Source organism: Theobroma umbraticum, unplaced genomic scaffold (assembly GCF_002168275.2).
Source record: "Theobroma umbraticum cultivar Fairchild unplaced genomic scaffold, ASM216827v3 scaffold_147.0, whole genome shotgun sequence".
NCBI lineage: Eukaryota > Viridiplantae > Streptophyta > Magnoliopsida > Malvales > Malvaceae > Theobroma > Theobroma umbraticum.
In genome coordinates this window covers 7,145,271-7,171,960 of record NW_018397259.1, presented here as the reverse complement: position 1 = coordinate 7,171,960, position 26,690 = coordinate 7,145,271, and the positions used below count along the sequence as shown (strand labels likewise).

Genomic DNA, 26,690 nt, shown 5'->3' with positions numbered 1-26,690 from the left:
CACACCATTGTTTTCTTCTTCTACAAAAAAGAAAAGGCAGTAGTTATGAAAATTTGAATCTCTGACAAAAAAAGATTATTAAGCAAGTTAAAAAAAAAAGAATTATAAAATCATCAGGATAAGTTAATATGCATATATGGACAGCTTGCACTGTTTCAATACAACATACATGATGGCTAATTGGAAGATTTATTCTATTAGCCACATGAAAACAAAATTGGAAAAATGCACCAAGGGTTAGCCATGCAAGAATTCCTTGAGAAAAGCAGCCACTCATGATCCATCTCAGTCTTCTTCTTCTTCTGCCTCTCTCAACCACTACGATAAAACCCAGGGGATACATGAGCAAAGCAATGATGTTCATTTGACAATCATAGAAGCCAGATGCACACTCTTATAAACATTATTAGTTCATTTCTTACCTGAAGAAACTTTTCTGCATGCTGAACAAAAACTTTATCTGATTCATCTGCCCCTTCCTTCTCGTCAGCCCACCTTAAAATAGCATCTTCTTCTAGAATGTCTTTATCATATAGAAGATGCAAAATCTGTGAACGAAAAAATCACATGAACAGCATGCTACATTCAAGCTCATATGCTCCATTTTCTTGTATACTACTTTGGATCTCATGCTGCTTTCTCTAGTCAAGAAGCACGCAAATACACAAATATAGGGCAATTGCCATGCAAATTTCATCATCAACCGATTAAGACATCTTAAACGTAGTAGCTAGACTAGTTACCCTGCTATTGCCATCTTGGTCTGGACCTGTTCTCATCTATCAATCAAATCAGGTTTACCATAAAAGTTATTGAATATTGACTATGACAAATCGTGGAGTAATTACAATATGCTTTTAGTGAGGTTAGCCATTTAATTGTGAGATTGGCTACAGAAACTTTGTGAAACCTTGCTAGCCAGATCTTTTCAACCTATCTCTCCCTACATCTGGGTATATCATCAGAAATACCTGTGCAAACAATGGGGAGAACTCCTTGGCAGATTCCAGGCATATTTCTTCAAATTTCAAGATAACCTCAATCTGTCAGGCAATACCATCAAAAATATTATTAGCACAATTGGAATATATACACATTAAAGCCCATCAATCAAAATAGAGATTAAAGAAATTCCAAATGAAAATGCAAAATTCAAAAGTAGCCATCTCAAATTGAGGCATAATCAATAGCCAAAATAACAAGGGCATAAACAATTGAAAGGCAAAATGACAATGCCTAAGGACAAGACTTGGATAGGTTCCTTAAATCATTTTCCTCATGTTCCCCCAATAAAATGAGCCGAATGTTTAACATTTGCTGTCTTGGCATGGACCACACCAACTTTATTTTGTCAAATCAGCAAATATGAATACTTGGCTCATTTACATAAGGAATCTTAGATCAGTTCTAGCCATGTCTAGATTGATGACAAGGCAGGGATAATCCCGAGAAAATTACAGTTATAGATAGACAGGCAGTGATGACAGGAAAAGTGTGCATTGATTTTGACATGGTACAAAAACTGAGAAGTTACCCCACCCATCTAATGAATGATACAAAAAATGAAATTAGATGTAGCAGTCCACAACAAATATTATTTTCTTCATCTTATAATTATTATTTAATCAGATACAACATATGGAAATTTCTACCAGATCAACAACACAAACCTCCTCATCTATATCATGCAGGAAAGACTTCAAAAGTTTTTGCCATGTCGTGATTACATCTGCAGCGTTTCTATGTAATTCACCTGTGCAATAGATTGAAGACAAACTAGTTAGTAGTTACAAAAATGTTAAGCATGGAGGCTGATGTCAAAAATAAAAGATAAACTGATCTATTGGTGTTTTTTCAGTGGGAAAGAGCATCAAAGGATTGACAAGAGAAAGACATGCGCTTGTATAATAGACAATTTGCAAGCATGCACATTTATGCAGATACATAGCTGAAATAATTGAACCATTCAGCAGAAATGAAGAAAAGACAATTTAGGTAAAATGAGTATAGTTAGGAGCATCATCTACTGTCCACTTCTGTCCTATACTGCACAGCATTTGCACTCATGGCTAACAATTCTGCGAACACATGGGAGACAGCTTCAACATTTTCCAAATAATTTTTCAAGCTAAATCCAAGGATATGGCTCCATGCTACCAGTGTTGCCACTCTAGCAGACCAATCAAAATCATCACAAAACAGCATTATAAAGTCAACAAAGATTTTACACAACTTCTAAGAAGATTATAGGGTTATCATCATTGTTGTTTTGAACACACCATGTGTGACCGCCAGTAAGACAACTAAAATTGAACTACGAAATCAATATGCAACCACTAAACTTGGTCCATGGTAAACAGACTTGAACATAATTTAAAGATTAAGAATATAAATCACTGAGATCTAACATATCACTGTTAACTTCATATGTTTTAGATGATAACATAGCATTCTTCTTTTATTATCTGTCTAACTTCACTATTTAAGTATAGAGGAAAAAGTTAACCTCCTCAATAAAATTAGTGTTTACAGGCAAGATCACATAATAGATAGGTTAATCAGTTAAAGTGAGAAAGATGAAAAAGGTTAGCGAAGACATAACTGGGCAACAAGTAAGTTGAAGCAAAATAGAAAAATCTTACTTAGTTAGCACTAGGCTTAACTGATTAAGAAAGTACTGGACAAAGAAAAACAGAAGTGTGCTAATCGGTAAAGGCATGGGTTAATCGATTAGTGCACAAAACTTGAAGAACCTCTACACGCCAAAATTCAAATTTGACATAAGTATGACCGTTGAAGGGAGCCAAAATGGAGAAATTCAAATTCAAAAGTTTTCTAATTAATCAGAGTTTGTGTTAATCGGTTAAGAATGAAGGAAACAAAGCTTTAATCAATTAAAGAGAGAGTTAACCAATTAAAGGAAGTCTGCTGAGTCAAGAATCTTGAAAACAGAGATCTTTTAATTGGTTAAAGTCTCCTGTAATTGGTTAATGCAGAGTACACGGCAGCAAAATAGTGCAAGACAGAGAAGCTGTAATCGGTTAAAGCTGCCTGTAACTAGTCAGCCAAACTATGTCTGCTCATTTGAATTTAAATCTTAGAAGATAAAATAACGGTTAAAATGGCATCAGAGTTGTCCCTAATGACTAGAATCTGTCTTGAACAACAAAATCTATTCCCCAAGTATAAAAGGAAGCTCCAACGGTTAAAGAAGGGTAATTGAACCAAAAAAGAGCCATTTTGAGCAAAAAGTCAAATATCATTCACCAAAAACACCCACTCTGCATTCTTATTCCAAAAAAAGTATTTGAGCTTGCTTGTAATCTTTTCATATTTATAAAGACAGAAATTGTACTTCTTTTTCTTGAGAATTTAGAGTGTGGGACAAACTCTAAAAGTCATTGTAAGAGATTAAAGGTTAGGTTAGAAGCTTACCTTATAAAAGAGTGGTGGAAGCTATTAATTCCACCAAAATAGTGAAGTTAGGTTGAAAATCCTTAACTTGGAGATCAAGGTAGTGGATGTTAGTCAAGAAGACCAAACCACTATAAATTCTCTTACATTGTTCACTTCTCTCTACCCTTCCTTACTTAGTGTCTTTTAGCTACTACAAGCTTTAAATCTCTCTCTCTCAAATTGATTAAAAGTTCTACAATTCAAAAAAGGCTGATCTTAAAATTTTTAGTATTATTCACCCCCCTCTAGAATTCCAATGAGACCAACAATCATGACAAGAAGGAATTGGTTAATGATGCTATAATAATTTGCAAAATGCTGCAATTTGGGGCTTCTACGATGGATGAGTTAGGTCAAAAATTTTTAGATGCAACAACTCACTGTCCACTAATGTGACCGTTATAACCTCTTTGCAATTTTTAGGTCTCTAAAAACAGAAGCTAGAAGTCTACTTGTGTGTACATATATGCATCCGTATGAATATTGAATTCAATCATTTAAGCATGCATAATCACATCGGGTTTCTTTGCATCAATTCAATGTAAAAGATAGTGCCACCAGACTAGCCATGAAAGAAAAACAAATTAAATGAAAAGAAATGAATACGTTAATAATACACTTACTAGAAGAGCTATGTGGAGATTCTACTGCCAATTTCATCATTGAGTAAAATATTGCTCCAGCACAATCCACAGATGCCATGTTGTAAGACAATCTGAAGAAATAGCAGGAAACAAGTCAGGCAACATATTAGTCCATAACTAATCTTCAATGAGAATTACAGCAAAAGCTCAGTCTGAACACATCTTTGAAGCAATATAAGAAAAAATCAATGCTAAAAGTTATTGAAGATCCCCACAAGGAGATGGAATCAAGGATGGTCTGTGAGAGATAAGTGGTAATTCCGCTGAACCTGTCAAGCACCTTTCTGTTGCTAAGCAGGCATCAGACTAAAAGGGATAAACAAGGCCAAATCAGACGAAATATAACTCAAAAAAAAAATGTGGCCCTGCTAAATAAGAGGCCATTTTAACATGCGCTCATAAACCATGATAAGCAATAGCAAAGAGAAGAGCCATTGTTAACAGCAAAACTTACATGATACAAACTATATCCATTTTTGGAAAACTTCCAATTTTAGGTTTTATACTTTCAAATAATGTAAAAAGAGAGGACTTTTAACACAGACAATTTAGGAAAAGATTTAAAAATTTTAGTTGTGAGGTCCATCACTAGATTTATGGCCTTGACTTGCTTGGAGATTTAAATAAACAGAACTTACCGAAGTGCATTCACCTCTAAGATTGCATGGTCTACTTTGACATTTTCATGAACAGCCCTTAAAAAGGTTGCTTCCACCTGCAAACCAGAATGGAAACTGTAAATAATTCTTTGCACTACATCCTATTGCTAGCAATCCAGTCAAAACACTACCTCTTTCTCAAAGGAAACATAGTCATCTCTAGAGCCTTCATTATCATCGTCTTCGGAATCATTACCATCAGAATCAGATTTCAGCTCTCCTGAAGGTGAGAGAACATTGCCATCTTGAGTTAACAATTCCTCATCCTCATCTTTATCTAGCATTATCTTGGCCAGTTTATCTGTGGTAATGGGTGCAACTGAATGCCTCCATTCCTCATCATGCCCTCCTTCAAAGATTGACCAAATATAACCAACTCCACCAGTACCAAGCTGATAATCCATAAACAATTGCATCATGCAGGTTATTATTTAATTGCCAAAGAAGCTTGTGAGAGAGAGAAAGAGATAAACAAAAGTCTATGTCATAGATACATTCATACTCAACATGATATGCTATTTAATAATATCAAGAAAGATAAATCATGAATTTTTTTTCCCTATTTCATAATACTCTTGAATTGCATTATTAATTCATACTTTCTCCATATTCACTCTGCACCAATTTGCAAGCGAAACCAGTAACAATGCCTTAAAGTAATATCAGAAGCAAGCCAAAGATCTAACCTCAGATGTGGGCCCATGTCGTGTCTCGGATAAATCAGATGTGATATCCCCATTCAATTTAGCTGCTGCATCAATAATTGCTTTGTTAACTTCTATAAGGAGATATAATGATGAAGATCTCTCCTTTCCAGAAGATAAACCATAGCTTACCACAAGTATAAAAGAACAAAGATCATAGGCACAAATTATCAATCAATAAACAGCACATAGAAAGAGGTATGTGCCGAAATATAAAGAAGTCTGCCAAAAACAATAACCAAATTAAGCTATATTTCATTTCTACTTCCTTAGCAGCAAAGAGAAACTCCACATCTCCATACCGATATGCACCAATATTTTATACCAAGAGGAAGCAAGAAAGGCAGTACTAACCATGTAATCTGGAAGTATAAAACAAATAAGGAAACAACTTAAAAATGCAATGCATATAGCATCTCAAAGAATCAGACACAGCAAATGACAAAAGTTAGACTCAAGCCAACTAACCTCACTCTAGTCAAAGGTAGGACAAACAACAAAATTTTTTTTTTGCACAATCTGGTCAGAATCAAATCATTTTCCACAAGTTTCAACGAAAGTGATTTGTCTTCTGTCATTAGTTTTCTCCCATTCAACCAAACCTAATCAGCACATTCCTACACCTATGCTGTCCATAATGAAACCACTTCGAACAACTTTCTCCCAAATTATGCCGAATGACTAGAATCCCACCTTCTTACAGGGCAATTCTCATTCAGACCACATTTATGCACATACAATATTGTAACTGCAAATACTCAACACCACCACTCAATAGAATTTCTTTCAGCAGGACAAGCGTCCTTCTCTTAGACATCAAAACACTTTGCTATATGCAACCAATTCCAATACATTTCCTGTTTCTTTTGGTTATATGTGTCTTATATTGCCTTTTTATTTTTTTATCTATTACAGAGAAACTTCATAAAGGGGATGGATATATACAAGAGCAAGAATTTCAAAGATGATAAAGAACAGAAGAATGGTAGTTTTAATTAAATTTGAAAATAGACTCGAGTCTAACTCCCATGTACTCTTTTTCAAGATAAAAGGTGCATGAGGCTCTGGTTGCTTATCAGTTAGTAATAAATTGCAAAATTTTATTTCCAAGAAAAAAGTTGAAATAGTATGTCTCAGGCACCAATGTGAAGTATATACAAGATAGACTGCAAATAGTGACAACCAAAAGAAATAGAAAAATAAAACACTGCCCTCAACTGAAAGAAAGAATAGATCAAAGAAGATATTAGTTCTGACTGATTTATCTAAATCCATAAACCTGCATGATATTGGAAAGGCTTCTTCATTTGTCACCATAAAGTACCAGCCCATAATTATGTCATATCTATAGATTCTAGACACATAATATGTTCGATGAGATTTCATTGATATAAAAAGGACAAATAAGTAGACCTCATGTGCTATGTTAAAATAAAATCAAGGTTGAGGTATCACAGTATCCGCTGAAGACTTAAACAACTGTTTTAAAAAAAAAAAAAAACAAAAATGCAAGAGAAGAAATTAGGAACTTATATATGCTTGGAACTTACATGGAAGCTCTACATTTCCACTACTACTGTCAGCATATTCCAATTCCTCATCACTATCTTGCTGGGTTGGCTGTTGAAGTAAAGAAACCATTGAATACGCAGGAACAACAAACTGTTGTCCAACTACAACCTGGAGAAAAGAAAGTTAAGATCTCTTGCAATCAACAAATAAACAGAGAACAATACCTTTGAACTATAGAAAAAGCATTATTAACTGGAGAAAATGTTGATGAATATATAAGAAAAAGGAAAACACAAGGATCTATATTAGGCATACTGTTTCGAAACTCCGGCTTCCATTAAAAATAGGACCTGGGAAAAAGAGTGAGAATGACCATGGGCAGGTTGCAAAACAGATAATAATAAACACACTCAAAGGGCATAGCTAGGACTTTGGGAAGGGTAGGGATTAGATTGACTTTTGTAATAAGACATGACATTGTATTAAAGGAGGATGAAGCATAACCACAAAAAAAAATAATTACTCATATAGCAATTACAAACATTTTAAGTAGAGCTTTTTTTGTGCGTACATGGTAACACGTTTTAAATCCCACAAAGAGTAAATCTGGTTGACTTGATGTTTCAATAGTAGCAAGAAATTATAAGCTGCAATCCAGACAGGAATGAGATCAAGGCCAACAAAAGTCAAAAGATTTGAGTTACTTCAGTTGGGAGACAGCTCATAATGATATTGCTGCAATATATCCTAAAATTTTAGTCTAAATCAATTATTAATATTTGAACCAGCATATATCTTGGGGCATGATGCAACTCCATATGACAGCATATAACCATTTATTTAAAACTAATCCTTATAATAATATTATAAGATTTGACACTTCAACAATGGATCTAAAATGTTTGAAAGGATGCATACCTTGAAAGAGAAAACAACACCAGGTTCCAAAACTGCTCCTGACTTCATTATCACACCATCACATACTATTGCATGCCTTAATTCACAGCCATCTTCAATGGTAACATTATTCCATATATAGGAGCCTTCTATTGTAACATTTGATCCGATAGTACACCCTTCTCCAATAACAGAATGAAAGATTTTTGTGTCATTCCCTATTTTGGTGCCTTGTCCAATGACAGTGAATGGACCTATTTGTGCAGAACGTGACAGTGTGACTTCTGAAAAAAAAAAAGTTATAAGAAAAAGAAAATGTTAATTAAACCACTTCCGGTGAAATTCCTCAAGAAAAACAAATCAAATAGGTAAAAATATTAGTGATGCAAACCTACACGTTTAAAACGTGAAAATTTTTATTGCAGTCAAATACAAAACCTTAATTCCTTTCTGCCTATACCTGATGCTCGGTAAGTTCCCTGCCTCTCAACTTTTATTGCAGAATTTCCACAGAGTATATCTGGCACAAACGGATAAGTCCACCTCTGAATTATGTCCTTGCTAATGGTATCATAGCTTCGAAAGTTATCTATCCTAGCCGCATAACTTGAGTGAATTTCATGAGTAAAAATCTTGTAACCCATAATCTGCAGCCGTAAATAATTAGCTTGATAGGACTGGAAAGCAATAAGATACTGAATCTTATAATATTCAGTCTGGTATTAACTAGCAAATGGAATATTTCTCAAGCTTCTGTTTATCATAAGTACTACATCATATACCATGTATGACATTTTTGTATGTTATTTGCATAGCATTATACTAAGATACACATAAATGTAAGTAACTTTCATTCCAAAATCCTAGGAATTTCTATAATTCCTGTAATTTTATTGATATTTATATTTTCGTGAATTTATCAGTATTTAATGGTTTAAATATTCCAATTAAAACTGAGCATTATAATGACTACAAATGCCTACATTTAGTGAAGAAGAAATAATTCATTGTTTTTATGAAGTTGCAACACATGTTTACCTAATCCAAGGAGCAGTAAAATAAGCAAAGATGCTTGCACAAAAAATTATAAAATTAAAGGGAGCAAGATAGTTTAGGGAAATAAAAAGTTGCTTTCCAAATTCTAATGCAAAGATCTAGAATAAAGCTTCCTACACAGCTATCATATGGTCATGCTTATCCAGACATTTGGGTGTATAAAGACAACCCTCCCAGTTCTTCCGTGTCTTATTTTTTTTTAACCTTCGTTTGTGTTCATGCACATATTTTCATTTTGTTGTAGGCAAGGGATGATAAAAGAGTATAATATGTAGCACGTACATCATCAACGAGCAATCCTTTTACAAAATGACGTCGTAGATGTTGATAGTCAAAATTGTCTGTAAAAAGACTTAGTACTTCTTCAGAGCATATGTCAATATAACAATCCTGCAAGAGCAAAACCTAACTATTTAGTGTACAATTATCGACTAAAGAGAAATAGCATATATCATATATGTTTAACCTTTATCCAGGTAATATGTTAAAATGAAAATAAAGAATTTGGGCTATTGAATAATGTCACCAACTGAAAGACATTGTTTACAAATGCAGGTACCAGTAGCCAAAGGTTTTAAGTGTTGTAGCATGAAAAAAGTTAGAATCTTAAAATGGACCTAGGTTGAAGCCAAGGTTTAAAATTCTTTCTCGAGAATCAAAGTGCCAACCCAAACAGTTAAAAGCCTGTAGAGGAAGAGGGTAAAGACTGTCTACAATAAAATGTATCAAAATTTCAGAGTGAATAATGAATGAAGAACAAAGTAATGTTACAAAGAGCCATCGGAGATAAGCAAACAACTTCATAACAGATATATAATAGCACAGAAACAGACATATTGACTGCTACCTATAAATTGAATAAGCAAGAATTTTATGGCATCAAAAACTGGCCAACCAAGTAAAAGTTCACACACATTATATCTATGTTATCATTATTTAGAAATGATTCTGTTCACTACCATGAGAAGCAACTAGAATTTGCAAAGATTCACACCAAAACCAAAAAAAGATCAAATCTTTCACTAACATATTAACAACTTCCCTTTTCAGTGTCTGTCTGTAAGAAGAATTAATGATGGCATAAAAGGTAATCTGAAAAACAACCAGAGAATTTCATGGGATGATCTGAAGAATGAACCTGCTTATCATTGTGCAGAACAATAGAAGGATTATCAGCTATCAGTGTTTTGTCAAGAGATATAAACCCTTTTGAATATTCTGCTTTATCCTCATAACATAAAAGCTGTTTCGTGTCAGGATTTATAGCCATAAAGAGTTCATCAGTACCAAGTCGAGACTGCTGAGTGATTGGAGAAGGCTTTGACTGTTTAACAACCATGGTCATTATTGCATTGGCGTCTTTTTTCCTTCTCTCCTTATGTTCTTGAAGTGCCTGAGTAAGTGACATGTTGCTCACTGTATCTCCACTAATAAGAACAAAATCTCCATGTATCTGAAAAGATAAGAAGAAAAAACAGGAGGTAATGAGTGAAACAAGCTCCAAATCATGAATGTTGTAAGTAAGATCCAAACATGAGATTATAAATCACCAAAAAAAAAAGCAGCATCCCAACTATAAACTCTACAAAAGATCTAAACCTATTGAGAAATGAGGTTCAACCAAAAAGAACTCTAGTAATGTGGTCCTCATTACCTTTATATAGAAAACTTGTCTACATTTAAACTATCAACATTTAAAAAAAAAAAAGACAAGAAAAGAAAAAACACTAACTGCCCACGGAAATGACTGTGAAATGCTAATGATGGTGACTTGTTCACATTTAATTAGAGGTGATCCATGATGGTCAAAGATTAATAGCTCAATGCTCCAAATTCCAACATTAACCCATCTACATAGCCTAGTCAACAGAAACCTAGGACCCAAACATCACACAAGAGGCAAGCTGATAGCTACGTCCGTAGGTCTCCAAGTCATGCCAAAGTTGTAATGATAATCCGAGAGTTTCTAATTAAAACATAAACCTGTTGTCAATTTCCCATGGATTTTGGCGGTCGACAAATTTTAACATGGTGTTGGATAATTTGGTATTCATTAGACACTTGCTTTCTATAATATTTGTTTTTATTCTCCAGAAGCACCTTTGAACAAACTGGTGCAATGATTCTTTAAATTTCAACACCCTTATGAAGCAGATTTTCCAACAAGTGGAGTCATACTCAAAATTCCAAAAACACAAAATTAAAATGCAATACTTTAACAAAACAAGCAGTTTCCAGTATTTCAAACAACAGAACCCAACAAACCAACCTCCTAAAGCTCAAAACTAAGGAACTCCAGCATGGATAAAACATAGGTCAACATTTTAACTAGAGGCCTTTTCCACATTACTTGACAGTATTTAATTTCAATTAAAATGCATTTCAATCTTATTAACACATTTCTGAAAAAGACAAAAAAAATACGTCATTACCACATGGCGTTCGTAAATCAAACGCAAAGCATCACCAGCGCTGATGGAATTGTGAGATTCGATCGTTGTAACCAAAAAATTCGGCTGAGAAGGCCAATCCGAACTCTCCAAATAATCAATGACTTGCTTCGAATGAGCACAGCAGAACACAAAAACCTCCTCCACTCCCGCGGATTCAAGCCACGCTAATGTGTAGTCTATCATCGGGATATTCACTAATGGCAATAACACCTTCAACAAAAGAAATGATGTTCATAACTAAAACAATTAACAAACTTTGAGTATACGAATATGAATACGGATTTTTATACGGATACCTTGGGGCGTTCAAGGGTGATTGGACGGAACTTGGTGGTGAAGCTATCGGCTAAAAGAATGGCTTGCAATGGATGACGTGCGAGCTCCTCGGGGTCCTCTGATACCCTAGCGGTTGCGCCCTTTTTCTGTGCACCCATCTCTCCAGTCCTTCCTCTTCTTCTTGTTCTTCTTCTCCACGAAGATTATTAAACTGAAGTTAATAGAATGAAAATTGGGGGGGAAAAAAAACTTGTTAATTGGAAAACTAATTTAAAAAATTCAAAAACCCCAGTTGAAGGCTTTCAAGCTTGATGGAGAGAAGAGAACAGTGTTCGAAGATGATTTTTGGGGTTTTGGCTACACATCATTTAACAGACAGCTTTTGCCAGTGCTATTGAAATTTTCAATTAACTTAATTTCAAAATTAAGGCTAAAACAATGATTTGGATCCATTAATCCAAGGCAAAAGCCCAAAAAGAAAAGTTTTAAAGATAATGGATTGGATCTGAGTTTGTTAAAGGGTTAAGGCCCGAAGAGAAAGCCCGATTTAAAGCGCTTCTTATGCAGGACTGATGATAGTCTTGTAATTTGCTGTGTGTCGGTCTTATTCTTGATCTGCGTAGGTTTTTTGTGGTCCTAACAAGACCATTTTCAAATCAATTCTTTTCGAAAGTCCAAGTGTCACATTTATGTGATTTAGAATTAACATAATACTCAAAATATTTTTTGAATTACTTAAAAAAATTTAAGTAACTTTTTTTTTTTTACACCCAATCAAATTTTTATATTTTTATTTTAAATCAAAGTAATTTTTATAATTAATAATTAATTTATTATTATTAATTAAAATAATTTATATATTTTATAATAATTAATTTATTATTATTATAATTTTAAATAATTTAATAAATTTTTTAAATATTATACCTTTATAATTTATATCAAAGTTTTAAAAAAATTATTTAATTAATATAAAGTTTATTATTATTATTATTGTTTAAATTAAAAAATAAATTTATTTATCAAGATAACAATGAGCTTGTCATGATTTGAAACTTCAACGTCAAGACTATATAAAGTGAAAGGTGCGAAGCATTCCTAACATCATAAAAATGTCACATGACGTTGGGTATCTTTAAACATCAATGGCCTGTGCCATAACTTTGAGCCCATAATTAGGTGAAAGATGCCAAGGCTTCCTGACATTATGCCATTGTTGCTTGACATCTAGAAAACACTCACAAAATGGTTTAAACTTGATCAGAGCTTAGAGTTTATTAACAAACAAACTCTTACCTATTTTTTAAATTTTAATTAAATAAGGTATAATCTTTGAAAATAAATTTAAATTATTTTGTAAATTTTAAATTAAATTTTATTCTTTTGTTACATTCGATTAAATTCTTATATTTTTATTTTTTGATTAAATAAGTTTTAATAATTAATAATTTAGTAATTATTACTAATAAAAATACCACTTGTCATTTTATATTCAAGTAATATTGACATAAAAAGAAAAAATTATTATATATATCATGTTATCCACGTCAACATACTATGTCAATGTCACGAATGATAAGTGATATTTGAATTTTTTTAAATAATTAAAAAGAATTTTAGGTATTATACTATTAAGTAATAATGTTTTCTAGTTTATAGCATGCCTAATTACCAAATTTAGCTGATAGTTACTCATAAATAGCATTTAATGGTGGATTCAATGATGGCGACCCATCACCAAATATGTCCAACAAGACACCCAACATTTCTTATCAACAATATTAGTAGATTGAAAAATTCAATTTAACATGTCATTATTTTGTTGTATTATTAGTATGACATGGTTAAGTGTTTGGACTATTTAAATAACAACAAGTTGAGATCTAACACATCTGCATCTTACTTAAATTTCAGGCGCAAATCAATAAAAGAGAGAGATCAGATCATGGATTAATGGATAATTAAACAACATAACCAAAAGCATCCATCCGGGAAACTTGCTAATATATAGGTTTTGTTAAATGCCATTAAATTATACCAATCCAAATAAGCAAGAACATGTAGCAACAAAATTTCAGGGCTGTTCCCATCAAATAGAGGTAGAATTTTTTAATGCCTTTTTTTAGTATGTTTAACCAGTGAATCAACTTAAATAATTCATACATATATATATATATATATATGATCTTAAATTATAAAATAGTTAGAAATGACATTTTTCCAAATCATAAGCTTAAATCGTCTATTTCAAGATTTAAATTCAATATTTTTAAGTTCGGGATTTCAAATTTAACCATTTAATTAAAATGTTGTTTTAGTAATTTGCTATAATTGCATTTCTCTTTCCATATTAGATCTAAAGTTCATATGATATGAGAATATTTTAAAAAAAATTACTTTAGTAAAAGGAATATACCTTTTTATATAATAAAGGTATAACCATCTACTTATTGATAACTATAAAAGCTTATAAGTTACAATCAGATTGATATGATTATCGTATTGATATGATTATCGTATGATAACATGCCATGGCTTTGATGACCCTAAATAAAATTGAATACAATTTTGTCGGGATAACAACAACATCACCATCATCAATCAAGTCAAAACTGTAGGCAGCTTGTACTTACATAGCCATGTAGTAGCAAATTTTAAACAGAATTTTCAATCATCTTTACGAAATTAACACTCCGTTAAGCAATTGGCAATTATTAGCCTTGATTCAATGTACTCTGACAAATGAACAGAAAGGCATGTAAGAATGACATAAAAGAATAGCAGACGGACAGAAAGAAACAGACAAAGTAGAACAACTTTATGGCGAGGTCCGTGGCCATCTAAAAGACCGGGAGATTGCTCGTGAGACTTGTTTTGATTAGAGGTTAAATAGCGTTAACATAGATCAAATCAGATCAGATCAGACTTCAGAATCCGATCACGTGCAATATTTGTTAGTAAATTAATTAAATAATACACTGATTCTCCTTATTTTAGTGTAGTCCTTTTCAGCATCATAAGTTATGGTACCATACACCCTTACCTTCCACTATAAAGTTTCCAAAGTACAACTAAGAGACACATGTACAAAATTGTAAAATTTTTCACTAATTTTATTTAATTAATCTGAATGATTTTTTTACTATTTTCTGTTTATTATTTATTAATTAATAATAATAAATAATAATAAAATATCAACTAAATGAAATCTTAATAAATAATTCTTCCAATCTTTTGTTATATTTTACGAATTTTTATTATGTATTAAAATTTGTTGTTTTGTATTACATTTTCTGTTATATAATTTTTTTTTTCATTTTTACAATTTTTTTGACTAATTGTTTTGTAACAAGTAACAAAAATAAAAAACTATAAAATGTAACAAAAAGTTATAAAGTTAATAATATATAATAAAAAAATTATAGCACATAACAAAGAGTTGTAATAAGTAAGCAGGCTAATTTCTAACACACAACAACAAGAATTTGTAACAAAATCTAACAAAAAGTTGAAAGATGTTATTTATATTATTTCTTACATAAATAATTCTTATAATAACAGTATTGGAGAATTTATTTATATTGTTTTTATTAAAAGAGTAGTGATTAATTTGTTTTTGTTGATTTAAAATTATTTTTATTTGAGGTAATAGACATATGTCCAAGCTGAGTGGGCAGACATAATAATCATATGACAAGATTAATTAGGAGATTCTCTCACTAATTATTTCTAGTAATAAACCATTAGTTTACTTTATAAAAGCCGGTAATTTTAAACTGTTGAAAAAGGGAGGGAGAGGTAAAAGTTGTTACATGCGTTAGTATTCTCTTAACTACCATATTCCCCTACACCCGATATCACACTGGAACATTTATCAGAACCACTCGATTTACCATAGATAAAAACCGTCAACAACTCAACGGCCTTGATTTAAATGATACATCTTGATTTGTATTCCATGGCCGTATTTTAATACCCTTTCCTTGTGTTCACCCGCGTAATACGCCTGTCCTTCGTCTCTTTATCTCTCTCCACACATTTCTTATTTTTATTTCTTTTAATTTCCAGAAATTTCTCATCAAATAAAAACTCCAATCTCTCTTCCAGGAGCAAAAATCAGAGCAGTTTCAAAAGCCTTTCAACGTTCTCTCATTTTGTGTTTTTTGAGTTTATTTCTCTCCCATTAAAGCAAAATTTTGAAGCTGAAAAAGGAAAATTGCGGCAATTTTTGCGAGATTGGTGGGGGAGTCGAAGACTCAGGTGGGAAAATTTCGAAACAGAGGAACTTTGGATTCTCTCTTTCTGTTTTTTCCCTAAGCTTTTCTCTTCGAATTTGCTCGCCTCTCGAGATTTCGTGTTGTTAAAATAAAAAAATCAAAGAAAAACCTTTGAGTCGAGCTGAAATGCGAATGCCTTCTTCCTGCATGCTGTTGATTCTCCGAAACGATTCGGTAAGTTTTAGTTTTTTTGTTGTTCTTTGGATGTTTGATTGCTGAGATAGTGGCAGGAAAGGAAAGTAACGGAAGAGGAAATTTTTGGAATTCTTTGAGTTGTGTTTTGCTGTTTTGATTCAATGAAATCGCAAAATATTTGTAGAAGAAAAAGTTCAAGAAAGATGAAATATAAATGCGGTCTTCATGCATGCCGTTGTTTCTTCTTCTGCAAATCCATTCCATAAGTTTTTTTTTTGATGTTTGGTTTCTGGGAAAGTAGAGGAATTTGGAAAAAAGGAAATTATTTGTTGTTATTTTTCAGTTAAAAAAGTCGTTTTGAATAACTAACTACTGTAACTGAAAAGAGTTTCTAACTTTTTCACTTTTCTTCTTCCTTCCTACATTTTTAATATTACTTATATAATTAAACAAATAATAATTCTCTTTTTTTTCTCAATATTTCGAGGTTTTTTTTTCTTCAGTATTCTAAATTTTGTTGAATTAAGACAACGAGCAGCGAAAAAAAAAAAAAGAACATAAAGCAAGACAAATGGAAAAAATTTGAGGTTATGAGATTGAATACTGAAGAAATGAGTTTAACTCTGTGGTTTTTGTAAATGCAGGGTTCGTGTGAATTATGAGATTCGAAAGTTCTTGAAATGGACAGCTCAGAGACATAGAAATTTTTGAAGATTTGCATTGTTGAAGGAAAATCTATACCTACAGCTTTGGACTATAACTACAGTCAATCTCAATTAATTGGTTGTTCAATAAATTTTGATTAAAAAAGAGCTCAATATGGTGGCACCACAGTTAGCTGCTGTCGTTTCCAAGTTGCAGACACTATCTACTTCAGACCATGCCTCTGTGGTCTCTATGAACATATTTGTCGCGCTTCTTTGTGCTTGTATTGTGATCGGTCATCTTCTGGAGGAGAACCGATGGATGAATGAGTCAATTACTGCCCTTGTCATTGTGAGTTTCTCTCTTGCCATCTATGGGAGTGGAATTACGCTTTTTTGAACAATTCAACTAAAGTTTTGATTGCTTGGATTATATGTTTAACTCGCGTGATGTATTTGATTTAATCGGTTTTATTGGCAGGGTCTTTGTACTGGAGTCATTATTCTGTTGACAAGTAGGGGTAAAAGCTCACATCTTTTAGTCTTCAGTGAAGATCTTTTCTTTATTTATCTTCTGCCCCCAATTATATTTAATGCTGGGTAAGTTTGTTCTCCTTCCATTTTCATTTCTCTTTTGAGTGGAAAATATGGAGATTGTTTGTTATACAGCTTAAAAGGTAAAATAGATAGATATGCAACACTTATCCAATATGAAACATTATTTTGTTTAAATACCTATTCCACAGTTATCTATTCTGGGTTTGAACTTAATACATTGAGAATTTCCCCATGTTTTCCATATTGTAAATAGAGGAACGTAGGTGTCTTTTCTACGATATTGAGGTTTATTTTTTAATTTAAAATTGTTAAGAGTAAAACATGAAGACTATGTTTACTTTATTTGCCTTCCTAAAGCTTTTCTGATCTCTTCTGCTTTCTGTGCCAGTTTTCAGGTGAAAAAGAAGCAATTTTTTCATAACTTTATCACCATCATGCTGTTTGGGGCTGTTGGTACATTAATATCTTGTACAATTATATCATTAGGTATTTTTCACAACTTTATGAATGCACTTTACAAGTAGTGTAGATTCAGTTTCTTTTCTTTTCTCTTTTGCTTTTGTGCATGGGGATTGGCAGCCAGGGGGCAGAGTTGGGGGTTGACTTAAATTGTTGCTTTATGTCCTAGTATTGCCGAGACTAATTTTGCTGATTGTGATTGCAACTCTGATGCATCAAACAGGTGTTATTCAGTTCTTCAAGGAAATGGACATTGGCTCCTTGGATATTGGAGATTATCTAGGTATTTGCCTATCATTCCCTTATTTTTCAAAATTGCTTTGTTTATGTTTGGGTATCTTATTATAGTTCCCTGTAATTTTCAGCAATTGGTGCAATCTTTGCTGCAACGGATTCTGTTTGCACACTGCAGGTATTCATAATTTAAAATTGTTGTAGCACTTCAAAATTGAAACGACAAGTATATCAAACTTGCTAAAGTGGAGCTGTTTCTTCTGATGGTGTAGGTGCTTAATCAGGATGAGACTCCGTTACTCTACAGTCTGGTTTTCGGAGAGGGTGTCGTAAATGATGCTACCTCAGTGGTGCTTTTCAATGCAATCCAGAGCTTTGACCTTACTAATATCAATCCCAGAATTGCTTTGGAGTTTATTGGCAGCTTTTTTTATTTATTCTTAACGAGCACATTTCTGGGAGTGATTGTAAGTCTCTTTTTGTTCAATTCTGATTCATTCTGTGAACACTGCACTTCTGCTGAGGTGTGATTTTTTTCTTGTCCTCACAGGTTGGGCTGGTAAGTGCTTACATTATCAAAACATTGTACTTTGGAAGGTATGTCTTTTATGCTATCTGTGTTTTTATATCAACTAGCCTTTCAATAATTGTCTTCTACGCATCAAACAACCTCGAAATACTTCTATAAGAATCTATACTCATCTCCAGGGAATGAAGGTTTACATGAAAGTAGCATTTGTGATATTAAAATTTTTTACTTATCAGAGGACTTCAACTGAACATGAATTTTGTTATTATAGTACAGTGTTAATGGTAAAATGTTTGAGAAGTCTAGAACTAATTATTGAATGTACTTGATTTTAACATGATTCAGGCACTCAACAGATCGTGAGTTTGCTCTTATGTTGCTCATGGCGTACCTTTCGTACATACTGGCTGAAGTAAGACTCCTCTTAGGATAATATGGCACTTTTTTGCAGTCCTTCCTCTTCTGATATGATGATTCTAAATTTTATGATTTACGTGCTTGTTGAATAACTCTAATGTTGCCTCCCTGCAGCTGTTCTATTTGAGTGGCATTCTCACGGTGTTTTTTTGTGGGATTGTGATGTCACATTATACCTGGCACAATGTTACTGAGAGTTCAAGAGTAACTACCAAGTATGTATCCTCCATGGTGTTATCTTAGTGCAATCAAGGTCATAGGTCATTGTTATTAGGAGAAAAAATAAGCCTTAAACAAATGTTTAACTCATTATATGCCTCATTGATTCAACTTTGGTTTTAACACAGGCATGCTTTTGCTACCATGTCGTTTGTTGCTGAGACATTTATCTTTCTTTATGTTGGCATGGATGCCTTGGACATTGAGAAGTGGAGATTTGTAAGTGATAGGTATGTTCTATGCGCCTGCTAGGAAATACACTAACTAGATTTTGGTAAAGTTTATATTAGTGAGTCATTGTTGTCTTGAACTGCTGCCTCAGGTATATCTTTTACTTTTTCTTTTCCATGTCCTTTTTCTCCTGTGCAACTTGTGCAATATAACTTCCATTTACTGAATGATCTTGCTGTTGTGACATGATGTTTGATCTCCTTTTTGCAGCCCTGGAACATCAGTTGCCGTTAGTTCAGTGCTGCTTGCTCTGCTTATGGCTGGAAGAGCAGCTTTCGTGTTTCCCCTTTCATTTTTATCCAACTTAGCAAAGAAATCAGCTAGTGAAAAAATCAGCTTTAGGCAACAAGTAGGTGTTCGTGTTGTTAATTTTTTGCTTCCAGATCAACTAATGATGTTATTTGACATTATTATTTCTCCGTATTTCTTTGTTTAGATTATAATATGGTGGGCTGGTCTCATGAGAGGTGCTGTATCTATGGCACTTGCATATAATCAGGTAAAGTCTGGATAATCTTATTTCATTTGAAATGAAAACCTTTTTATTACATGTCATGGAAAAGTAGCTTCCTTGTATTAAAGTTGGCTAGTAAATTATGAGGAAAGTAAAAAGTGCTTGATGTGTGTTTGAAAATAAGTAGAAATACTAAAGGTAGAATGAGAGGAAAAGGGAGAGAGAAATTGTGAAAGGGAAAGGTGAGAGATTTGTTTGATTGATGTATGATAATAGTATCTGATAGGCTTTTACTTCATATAAATGCAGTTTACAAGGTTAGGGCATACTCAGTTGCGAGCAAATGCAATTATGATTACGAGCACTATCACCATTGTTCTTTTCAGCACTGTGGTAAGATGTCTCCTGCCTTCATTTTAACTGCTTAGAGATCAGGTAGTTTCTCCCAAATTACGTGGCGTTTTACCCTTATTATTTAATTTTTGAAAATGTTGAAGGTTTTGCTTCACATTAATGCACCAAATATGTTTGGTTATTTGAGCTTTATCACATAATCTGTTAATTCATGAAAGTTTCGAATTTAATAAGAATGGTTGAGTTGTCTTGCAATGAGAGAAGTGTGAATTACTGTTACTTTGGCCTTCTATTATCATTTTTGGCCCTTTGGTTACTAGTCTTAAGCATGAGAGTTTCTTGGAGATGTTACTAACTCTTTATCTGTTGGTTCTACTCAGGTTTTTGGTATAATGACTAAACCTCTAATCAGGTTCTTGCTGCCTCATTCCAAAGTAACAACCAGTATGCTCTCAGACCCATCCACTCCCAAATCAGTTACGGTTCCACTTCTTGGAAGTGGCCAAGACTCCTTTGAGGATGGTTTAGGTGGAATTCCTCGGCCAAGCAGCATTCGCGCACTTCTCACAACTCCAACGCACACTGTTCATCACTACTGGCGCAAATTCGATAACGCCTTCATGCGCCCAGTGTTTGGTGGCCGTGGTTTTGTGCCCTTTGTTCCTGGCTCCCCAACAGAAAGGAGTGAACATAATGAACCTCAATGGCAGTGATCAACGAGAAGGCTGATCCCAGATGTTCAAAATATATGTACCATGCATCAGAGTCGGTCATAAGAAAAACACAAACATATTGTGAAAATTTTTTTGATGAATTTTTAACTTGGCCGACGAGAAGCCAGCACATTATATTTTGTAATTACCTCTTGTATGCTAGTATCGTTGTATAGGTTATTTTGCTCACGTTAAGTTTCCTAAAAATGGTATTCATGTTTATTCTTCCTCAACTATGTTGACATCATCATGATATACTCTTCTTTGACATTTTGCAAGAGCTTTTATAGGTGTCATACGAATTCAAATAGCAAGTTAATAATTATCAAAAAGAAAAAAAAAAACAGTTCCTACTCTATGGGTTAACCTCATATGTTCTTTCATTTCCTTTTGGCAAACAGGTAACACAAACCTTTACATGCAAATTTCTGCTTATATGGCCGTCCCTATTGTACTGTGCACACTTTCTATGAGCAGGAAAGTATTTTATATTCCAGCTTTCTAACTATTAATAAACCCTGTGTGATTGTTGCTGGTAACCTGCATGACATGGAAGTATTCGTTGTCAACGGCGCAGAAGGTACCCGAGAAAGACACTAAGGAGTGCTACCATGCAAACAAATAGGAGAGGAAATCCCACTTGAACTTTTCTTAGATTTGTCCTTTTCCTCATTAGGGCCTGCAGAAATAAGGAATTTAGTGTCAATAATTTAAAGGGTTTTGCATAAAATGAAACATACATTGTTTCGCTGCAATCTAATAAAACTGCTTTGGACTGGTCTCTAACTTTATAACAAATTGGTTTCTGGTGGGTGATTCAGAATTCTATGATATAGAGTTTCCACTTGCTTTCCTAATCAATGGTAAATGATCCAAGGTGGTGGGTACTAAGTAGAACCCTGAACTTTGCCCTCCACCTCTCCCACCTGCTTCCTTGTCCTGCAATTATAAGCCTAGAAGTAGATCTCCTAATGACAAGGCCATCATTCCATTCAATATAGAAATCAGGTGAAGGACTCTGCTGCAATTGGCCCATATATCAGCGGTCTAAGGGAGGATTTATAGCAGACCGAAAAGACACAAGGATAAATTGAGAACTTTGTGTCACATGGTAAAAATAAACCTCCGGCCTATTCTACACACCGAGAAACAAGCGACTAGGAGAATTGACTGTCCATGATTAAACATGTGATATGGATCATATAACAAGAACCTACAAGAAGAAGAACAAAAACAGAAAACTTACTAGTTCTTCTTGTAAGATATTTCTCTCTTGAGTGCTTAACCTACTCTCCTCTGTCAGTTTTGCAATGGTAGCTTCAGCCTGAGAAGGAAATGACCAACTATTATTACTGAAACTATATAGAGCAGGAAGAAAACAGAAGCAAATTAATAATGGCAAAATATAATTCAATCTTATTCTAAACTGTCAATATCAAGCATCATTCTTTGCCTTACAGACAAAAACTTACCTCGCCTAGCTTAGATTCAAGGTCATTTAGTTTTGATTTCATTTCCTCGACATCTTTGACTAACTTCAGCTCCTCCACAGCCTTCAATGTTTTTACCTCGCCATCCTTCAATGCATCTACCTCGCCATCCTTCAATGCATCCAACTCCTTTATCTTCACTGACTTCAGTTCCTCAGTATCAAGAATATCCTCCATTGGCTTCAATTCCACATCTTTCGCGGGCTTCGATTCCACATCTTTCACTGGCTTTAACTCCTTGCTATTGACAAAATTATCCTTTGGCTTAGGCTCTGCATCCCTTATTAATTTTAAGTCCTCACCATTAACACCATCATTCCTTGGCTTCAGCTCTGTATCCTTCTTTAGCTTTAGATCTTCAGCATAGAACATATCCTTCCTTGGCTTCCACTCCACATCCTTTGTTGGCTTTAAATCCTCAGAATTTATCATCTTTGACTCCTCAACCTTGGCAACCTGGCACAGGGAAGAGAACACTGGTATTCTTAGAGGTTTTAGGTATAGGCTTCACTGATAGACTTGAAATTTGTGTTTAAATCTCATACTCAAACAAAAATTCTCATAAAGTTTACTTTCAGATTTAAAAAAATATATTTCCTTTACAAGACAATGCAATCACATAAACACGTACATGCGTGCATAAACATATGTATGCCAGAACTAAAAGCAACTTGACTTTAAGGGCTAAAAAATAGACAAAGTAGGTAGATCTAACCGTCTGCGGTGGTACAAGAACCCCAACTCTGCTCAGCACTGGCTCTTTTGGTATCGAAGCATCATAATCTAGTCCCTGATTCATTGTTCCATTAATTGGTGATAATACTGGCGAATGAGGTGGGCTGACAAGAGCAACCTTTAGCTTATTCTCTTCAATATATCTTCCACTGTCCTTGACAAACTGCCAAGCAAAATGAGAAACCAAAGTCACTTACTATTATCAGATAAAGCACAAGCAGAACAAAAAATCACTTACAGCAGCAGATGTAATGTCTTCATCAGTTGTTCCAGCAGGAACAATTGTGCTTTGAATTAAGAACTTATCTCTGCATATCATATCAGGAGGGGCTTCACGCTGAGCTTGCATGGTAACTAAATGAAAAAAAACAAAGATGAGAATATATATGCGTACACCGCAAGGGGCTAAAAAAGTTATAAAAAAACATCATATGAGAATTTCAGCACTATAATTTATTTCTAAGTTGCATCACTAGCTTAGATTCACTTGTCCAGCTATCGAAGCAGCACAACAGCAAATTGTCCTAAGGGTCAAGAATGTCATTTGATAATATGTAATTTTTGTTTCTGCAATAGATTTGCACTCTCGGGGCATCAATCATGTATTATCAGATATTAGAAACCAACTTCTACAGAGGAAACATGCCCTGCAGTTATAGCACCAGAAAGGCCAGAAACTTTACTCTATCCCAACCCTTTGCCTCACATCCACTTCTACAATCTTAATTTACTTTCATTGTCTATTATGAGCCATGAAGATTAAAGACCGCTTAAGCTTTGAAATTCATTCATTACACGCACACACATACAAATATCAATCCTAAAGCAAAAAAAAAAAAAAAGACTTCATTACCTGTAAATTCACATAATGATTTAGGCAAAATAATGCCAACATTAGGCCGCACGCAATATTTCTTTGGAGATGTAGTTTTAACCTGCAAAATATCATTGCTCCAATTACATTGCCATCGGGAATTCTAACAGTCCATCCCATGAAATAAGCCTTAGAAATTGCAAAATGATAGACATAAATTAAATTAAAAAAAAAAGTAAGAAAAGAGAAAAGCAGAGCATGTTTCAGAGTTCAGACCTTGAAAGCAACATATTGATTAGTGTTATTCCTAAGTGAAACCGAGCAGGAGCATTGCTTCTTCAATATAACTACCAAACAAAAGATAAATTTAAATGAGAAATATATAAATCAATAAATAACGAAGGTAAATATAATATGTTACTAACAAAATTAATTAACAATAAATCCTTATTCTTTACCGTTTTTAGTATATTTATTTTTAAAATAATTATATAAAAATAGATAAAACAAATAGGTTTACACAAATCCTTCTTGTTTTCCCTGCGTATCTAGTAATGAAACAAAGTAATAATTCTAAATAACATAAATTATTTATTATAATGATAAATAAATAAACTAAGATCGAAAAGTGACTTTAGCTAATTGTTAAAGTACCTTATAATAAAAATGATTAGGCTAATAAAAATGAAGGGGCAATCAAGTAATTGCGCACTCACATACGAATTTAAGCTCATTTGGTTGAATCTCCAAAAGTTGCGTAGTCATTTTCCTTCCTCGCTTAGCATCCAAACCTTAATCTGCATATAATAATCATACTACTAATCAGCAATATGATCGGAATGATTAACTATTTCCTTTTTTCATTTTTCGAAATATTCGAATTAATATTTAAATATTCCAAAAACAAAAACAAAAAGAAGGTGATGTCGAAACTGAATCGAGTTCAGATGCGCTTTGACTCAGATCAGACTCGAAGCAACTCAGTTTGAATTCAAAACTACGAACAAGCTATGACTCGTGTTCGTTGAAACTGACGCGACAGCGTTTAGAAATCAAAGTAGAAAAGCAGAAGAGGTTCGAAAAAATTTTCAAAGCAAAAGCTCAATAATGACTCGGATATTGACTCGATATTTAACTCGGATCGTTTTCCTTTTTGAATTAAAACAACTAAAATCGTCGCCATTTTGATTTTTGAGCTCCAACGGAACTCAGTACTGACTCGAATTTCAGCTCAAGAGAAATGGTAAAAACGTTACGGTACTGACATGTTATCGCCTTCTTTGAATTCGATCCTGAGATCAAAACTCGAGAAAGAACATGTCAAAAACGACACCGACTTCCAGGTCTCGAGTTTCCACCATGCACGAAAATTCAGCGCGAAAATGGAAAAAATCGGAGCAGAAAGACGACAACGTTTTTTGAAAAATCAGAAGAGCGATAGCTTACCGGTATTACAAAAGAATCTATGGTCAGAGAGAGAGGAAACGGAGAGAAATGGAGAGAGTATTTATAGCGTGAAAATAGAGGATTTGGTGGAATTTAAAATTATAAAATAAATAAATAAAAAAAGACAAAGCGGAGAGTCCCAGAAATTCTTTTTGAGAGAGAGAGAGAGAGTTGTTTGGGTTTGGTGGTGGAGGCGAAATGGGGAGACAAAAGAAAAGACTGTGAAGAAGGGAAGTGAAAGACAAGCATAGATAGATGTTTTAAAGCGAGAAAGAAAAAGCAAAGCAAAAGACTGGAGCGTTAGTTGTACCCGCCGTTTCCTTCTCTACAACTATTAACCCTCTCCGTTTTGCACTTCCATGGCTTCGGCTCAGCTTTGGCTTCCCTCATTTTTTCAAGCATTAATAATATGTTACATTAATTACAATTAAAAGGTTGTAATATATAGAGGGATTTGTTTAAGACATGAAGGATAAATTAGCCAATATAGTATAATAGTTGGATTAGCATAAAGAAACTACTTATTTGAGAAGATTTATTGCATCCATATCATTTAATCATGTTTAATTTGTGCTAATCAATATCATCAATTAGCACTTAGCATTCGGTAATTTATAGTTGGTTTTGAACTATGCTTATCTTGTATACCTACTTTAGCAAGCATTGCAAGCCAAAGTTCACCTAATTTCCATAAAGAATGAAGCAAAATAAGGCAAATAAAGGAAAGAAAACAAAATTTTGATCACCTTAGCATAACTGGAAAATCACTAGTAAATTGCTTCCAATCACAACCTTTTCAATTGGATTGATCAAAAGTAGTATGAAATTCCACTAAAATTAATTTTTCATTTATTATGTAATTATACCAAATAAATAAATAAATATGGCTAAAAATCTCCCCGAGCTGAGCTTGAACAGGAACTGTTAAGTTAGCCATGAATTTATGTGTCCCACTATATTTAATAAATAATCACTATCCTCTTATCTTTTTTCTTCTTCCTTCTCTTCCTTCTCGTTAAAAAGTAAATCATCTTTAAGGCTCATAACACAGAAACACTGACCAAATTTTCTCCCATAAAGACACTTTGAAGGAGTCATTTCCGTTTCTTCACTTATGATGAAGAAAAGCTTTCGAGTATTTACATATGTTATAAATTATTTTATTATAATTTTAATTATTATTGTTATACATATAATTATATGAAAAATTAATTAATTGCCTGGATGAAATTTTTTTTGTCTCAATAGTTGTTATTGAATATTAAGCTATTTAGGAATCAATTATAACCTTATATTTGTGTGGTTTCCTACGGTGAATCAATTC

The 26,690-nt window shown here is 33.4% G+C and overlaps 3 protein-coding genes across 5 annotated transcripts; 1 reads left to right on the top strand and 2 right to left on the bottom strand.

Moving 5' to 3' along the window:
* Positions 1-60: 60 nt before the first annotated feature.
* LOC110414965 (uncharacterized) lies at positions 61-12,037 on the bottom strand. Of its 2 annotated transcripts, none has more exons than XM_021426390.1 (15): positions 11,678-12,037; positions 11,361-11,591; positions 10,067-10,381; positions 9,211-9,318; positions 8,333-8,519; positions 7,894-8,156; positions 7,014-7,143; positions 5,446-5,510; positions 4,891-5,151; positions 4,739-4,815; positions 4,080-4,171; positions 1,671-1,753; positions 972-1,043; positions 423-548; positions 61-318 (listed from the first exon to the last, which is right to left on the bottom strand). In XM_021426390.1, the coding sequence occupies exons 1-15, from the start codon at positions 11,813-11,815 to the stop codon at positions 286-288; spliced, it is 2,181 nt and encodes a 726-aa protein (XP_021282065.1). In that variant the 5' UTR covers positions 11,816-12,037; the 3' UTR covers positions 61-285. The 2 variants fall into 2 exon arrangements, with proteins under 2 accessions (XP_021282065.1, XP_021282066.1); XM_021426391.1 differs by having other exon boundaries at positions 5,446-5,507.
* Positions 12,038-15,638: 3,601 nt separating this feature from the next.
* On the top strand, positions 15,639-21,114 carry LOC110414621 (sodium/hydrogen exchanger 2-like). Its single transcript, XM_021425898.2, has 15 exons — positions 15,639-16,108; positions 16,714-17,065; positions 17,195-17,313; positions 17,660-17,757; positions 17,954-18,013; positions 18,096-18,142; positions 18,237-18,431; positions 18,515-18,561; positions 18,839-18,905; positions 19,025-19,125; positions 19,258-19,359; positions 19,571-19,709; positions 19,797-19,859; positions 20,124-20,207; positions 20,549-21,114. Exons 2-15 carry the CDS (start codon positions 16,889-16,891, stop codon positions 20,879-20,881), a joined length of 1,632 nt encoding a protein of 543 aa, XP_021281573.1. The 5' UTR covers positions 15,639-16,108; positions 16,714-16,888; the 3' UTR covers positions 20,882-21,114.
* An 11-nt stretch (positions 21,115-21,125) lies between these two features.
* VAP27-2 (vamp/synaptobrevin-associated protein 27-2) lies at positions 21,126-25,604 on the bottom strand. 2 transcript variants are annotated; one of them, XM_021425901.2, is made up of 9 exons: positions 25,186-25,604; positions 24,637-24,717; positions 24,197-24,267; positions 23,960-24,041; positions 23,345-23,460; positions 23,087-23,269; positions 22,354-22,827; positions 22,128-22,205; positions 21,126-21,560 (listed from the first exon to the last, which is right to left on the bottom strand). In XM_021425901.2, exons 2-9 carry the CDS (start codon positions 24,683-24,685, stop codon positions 21,447-21,449), a joined length of 1,167 nt encoding a protein of 388 aa, XP_021281576.1. In that variant the 5' UTR covers positions 24,686-24,717; positions 25,186-25,604; the 3' UTR covers positions 21,126-21,446. The 2 variants fall into 2 exon arrangements, with proteins under 2 accessions (XP_021281576.1, XP_021281575.1); XM_021425900.2 differs by having other exon boundaries at positions 25,367-25,604.
* Positions 25,605-26,690: the final 1,086 nt, after the last annotated feature.

Bases quoted from the DNA above. Each gene is read 5' to 3' on its own strand.
- VAP27-2 (XM_021425901.2), bottom strand. From the start codon at position 24,685: ATGACTACGCAACTTTTGGAGATTCAACCAAATGAGCTTAAATTCGTA. The intron at 24,042-24,196 runs GTCTGAACTCTG...GATATTTTGCAG, and splicing joins ATCAATATGTTGCTTTCAAG to GTTAAAACTACATCTCCAAA. The intron at 22,206-22,353 runs GTAAGTTTTTGT...TTTCCTTCTCAG, and splicing joins TTGAATCTAAGCTAGGCGAG to GCTGAAGCTACCATTGCAAA.
- LOC110414621 (XM_021425898.2), top strand. From the start codon at position 16,889: ATGGTGGCACCACAGTTAGCTGCTGTCGTTTCCAAGTTGCAGACACTA. The intron at 18,432-18,514 runs GTAAGTCTCTTT...TTGTCCTCACAG, and splicing joins GCACATTTCTGGGAGTGATT to GTTGGGCTGGTAAGTGCTTA. The intron at 19,360-19,570 runs GTATGTTCTATG...TCCTTTTTGCAG, and splicing joins TGGAGATTTGTAAGTGATAG to CCCTGGAACATCAGTTGCCG.
- LOC110414965 (XM_021426390.1), bottom strand. From the start codon at position 11,815: ATGGGTGCACAGAAAAAGGGCGCAACCGCTAGGGTATCAGAGGACCCC. The intron at 5,152-5,445 runs GTTAGATCTTTG...ATGGATTATCAG, and splicing joins GACATGGGCCCACATCTGAG to CTTGGTACTGGTGGAGTTGG. The intron at 4,172-4,738 runs GTAAGTTCTGTT...CTATTTCTTCAG, and splicing joins TTAGAGGTGAATGCACTTCG to ATTGTCTTACAACATGGCAT.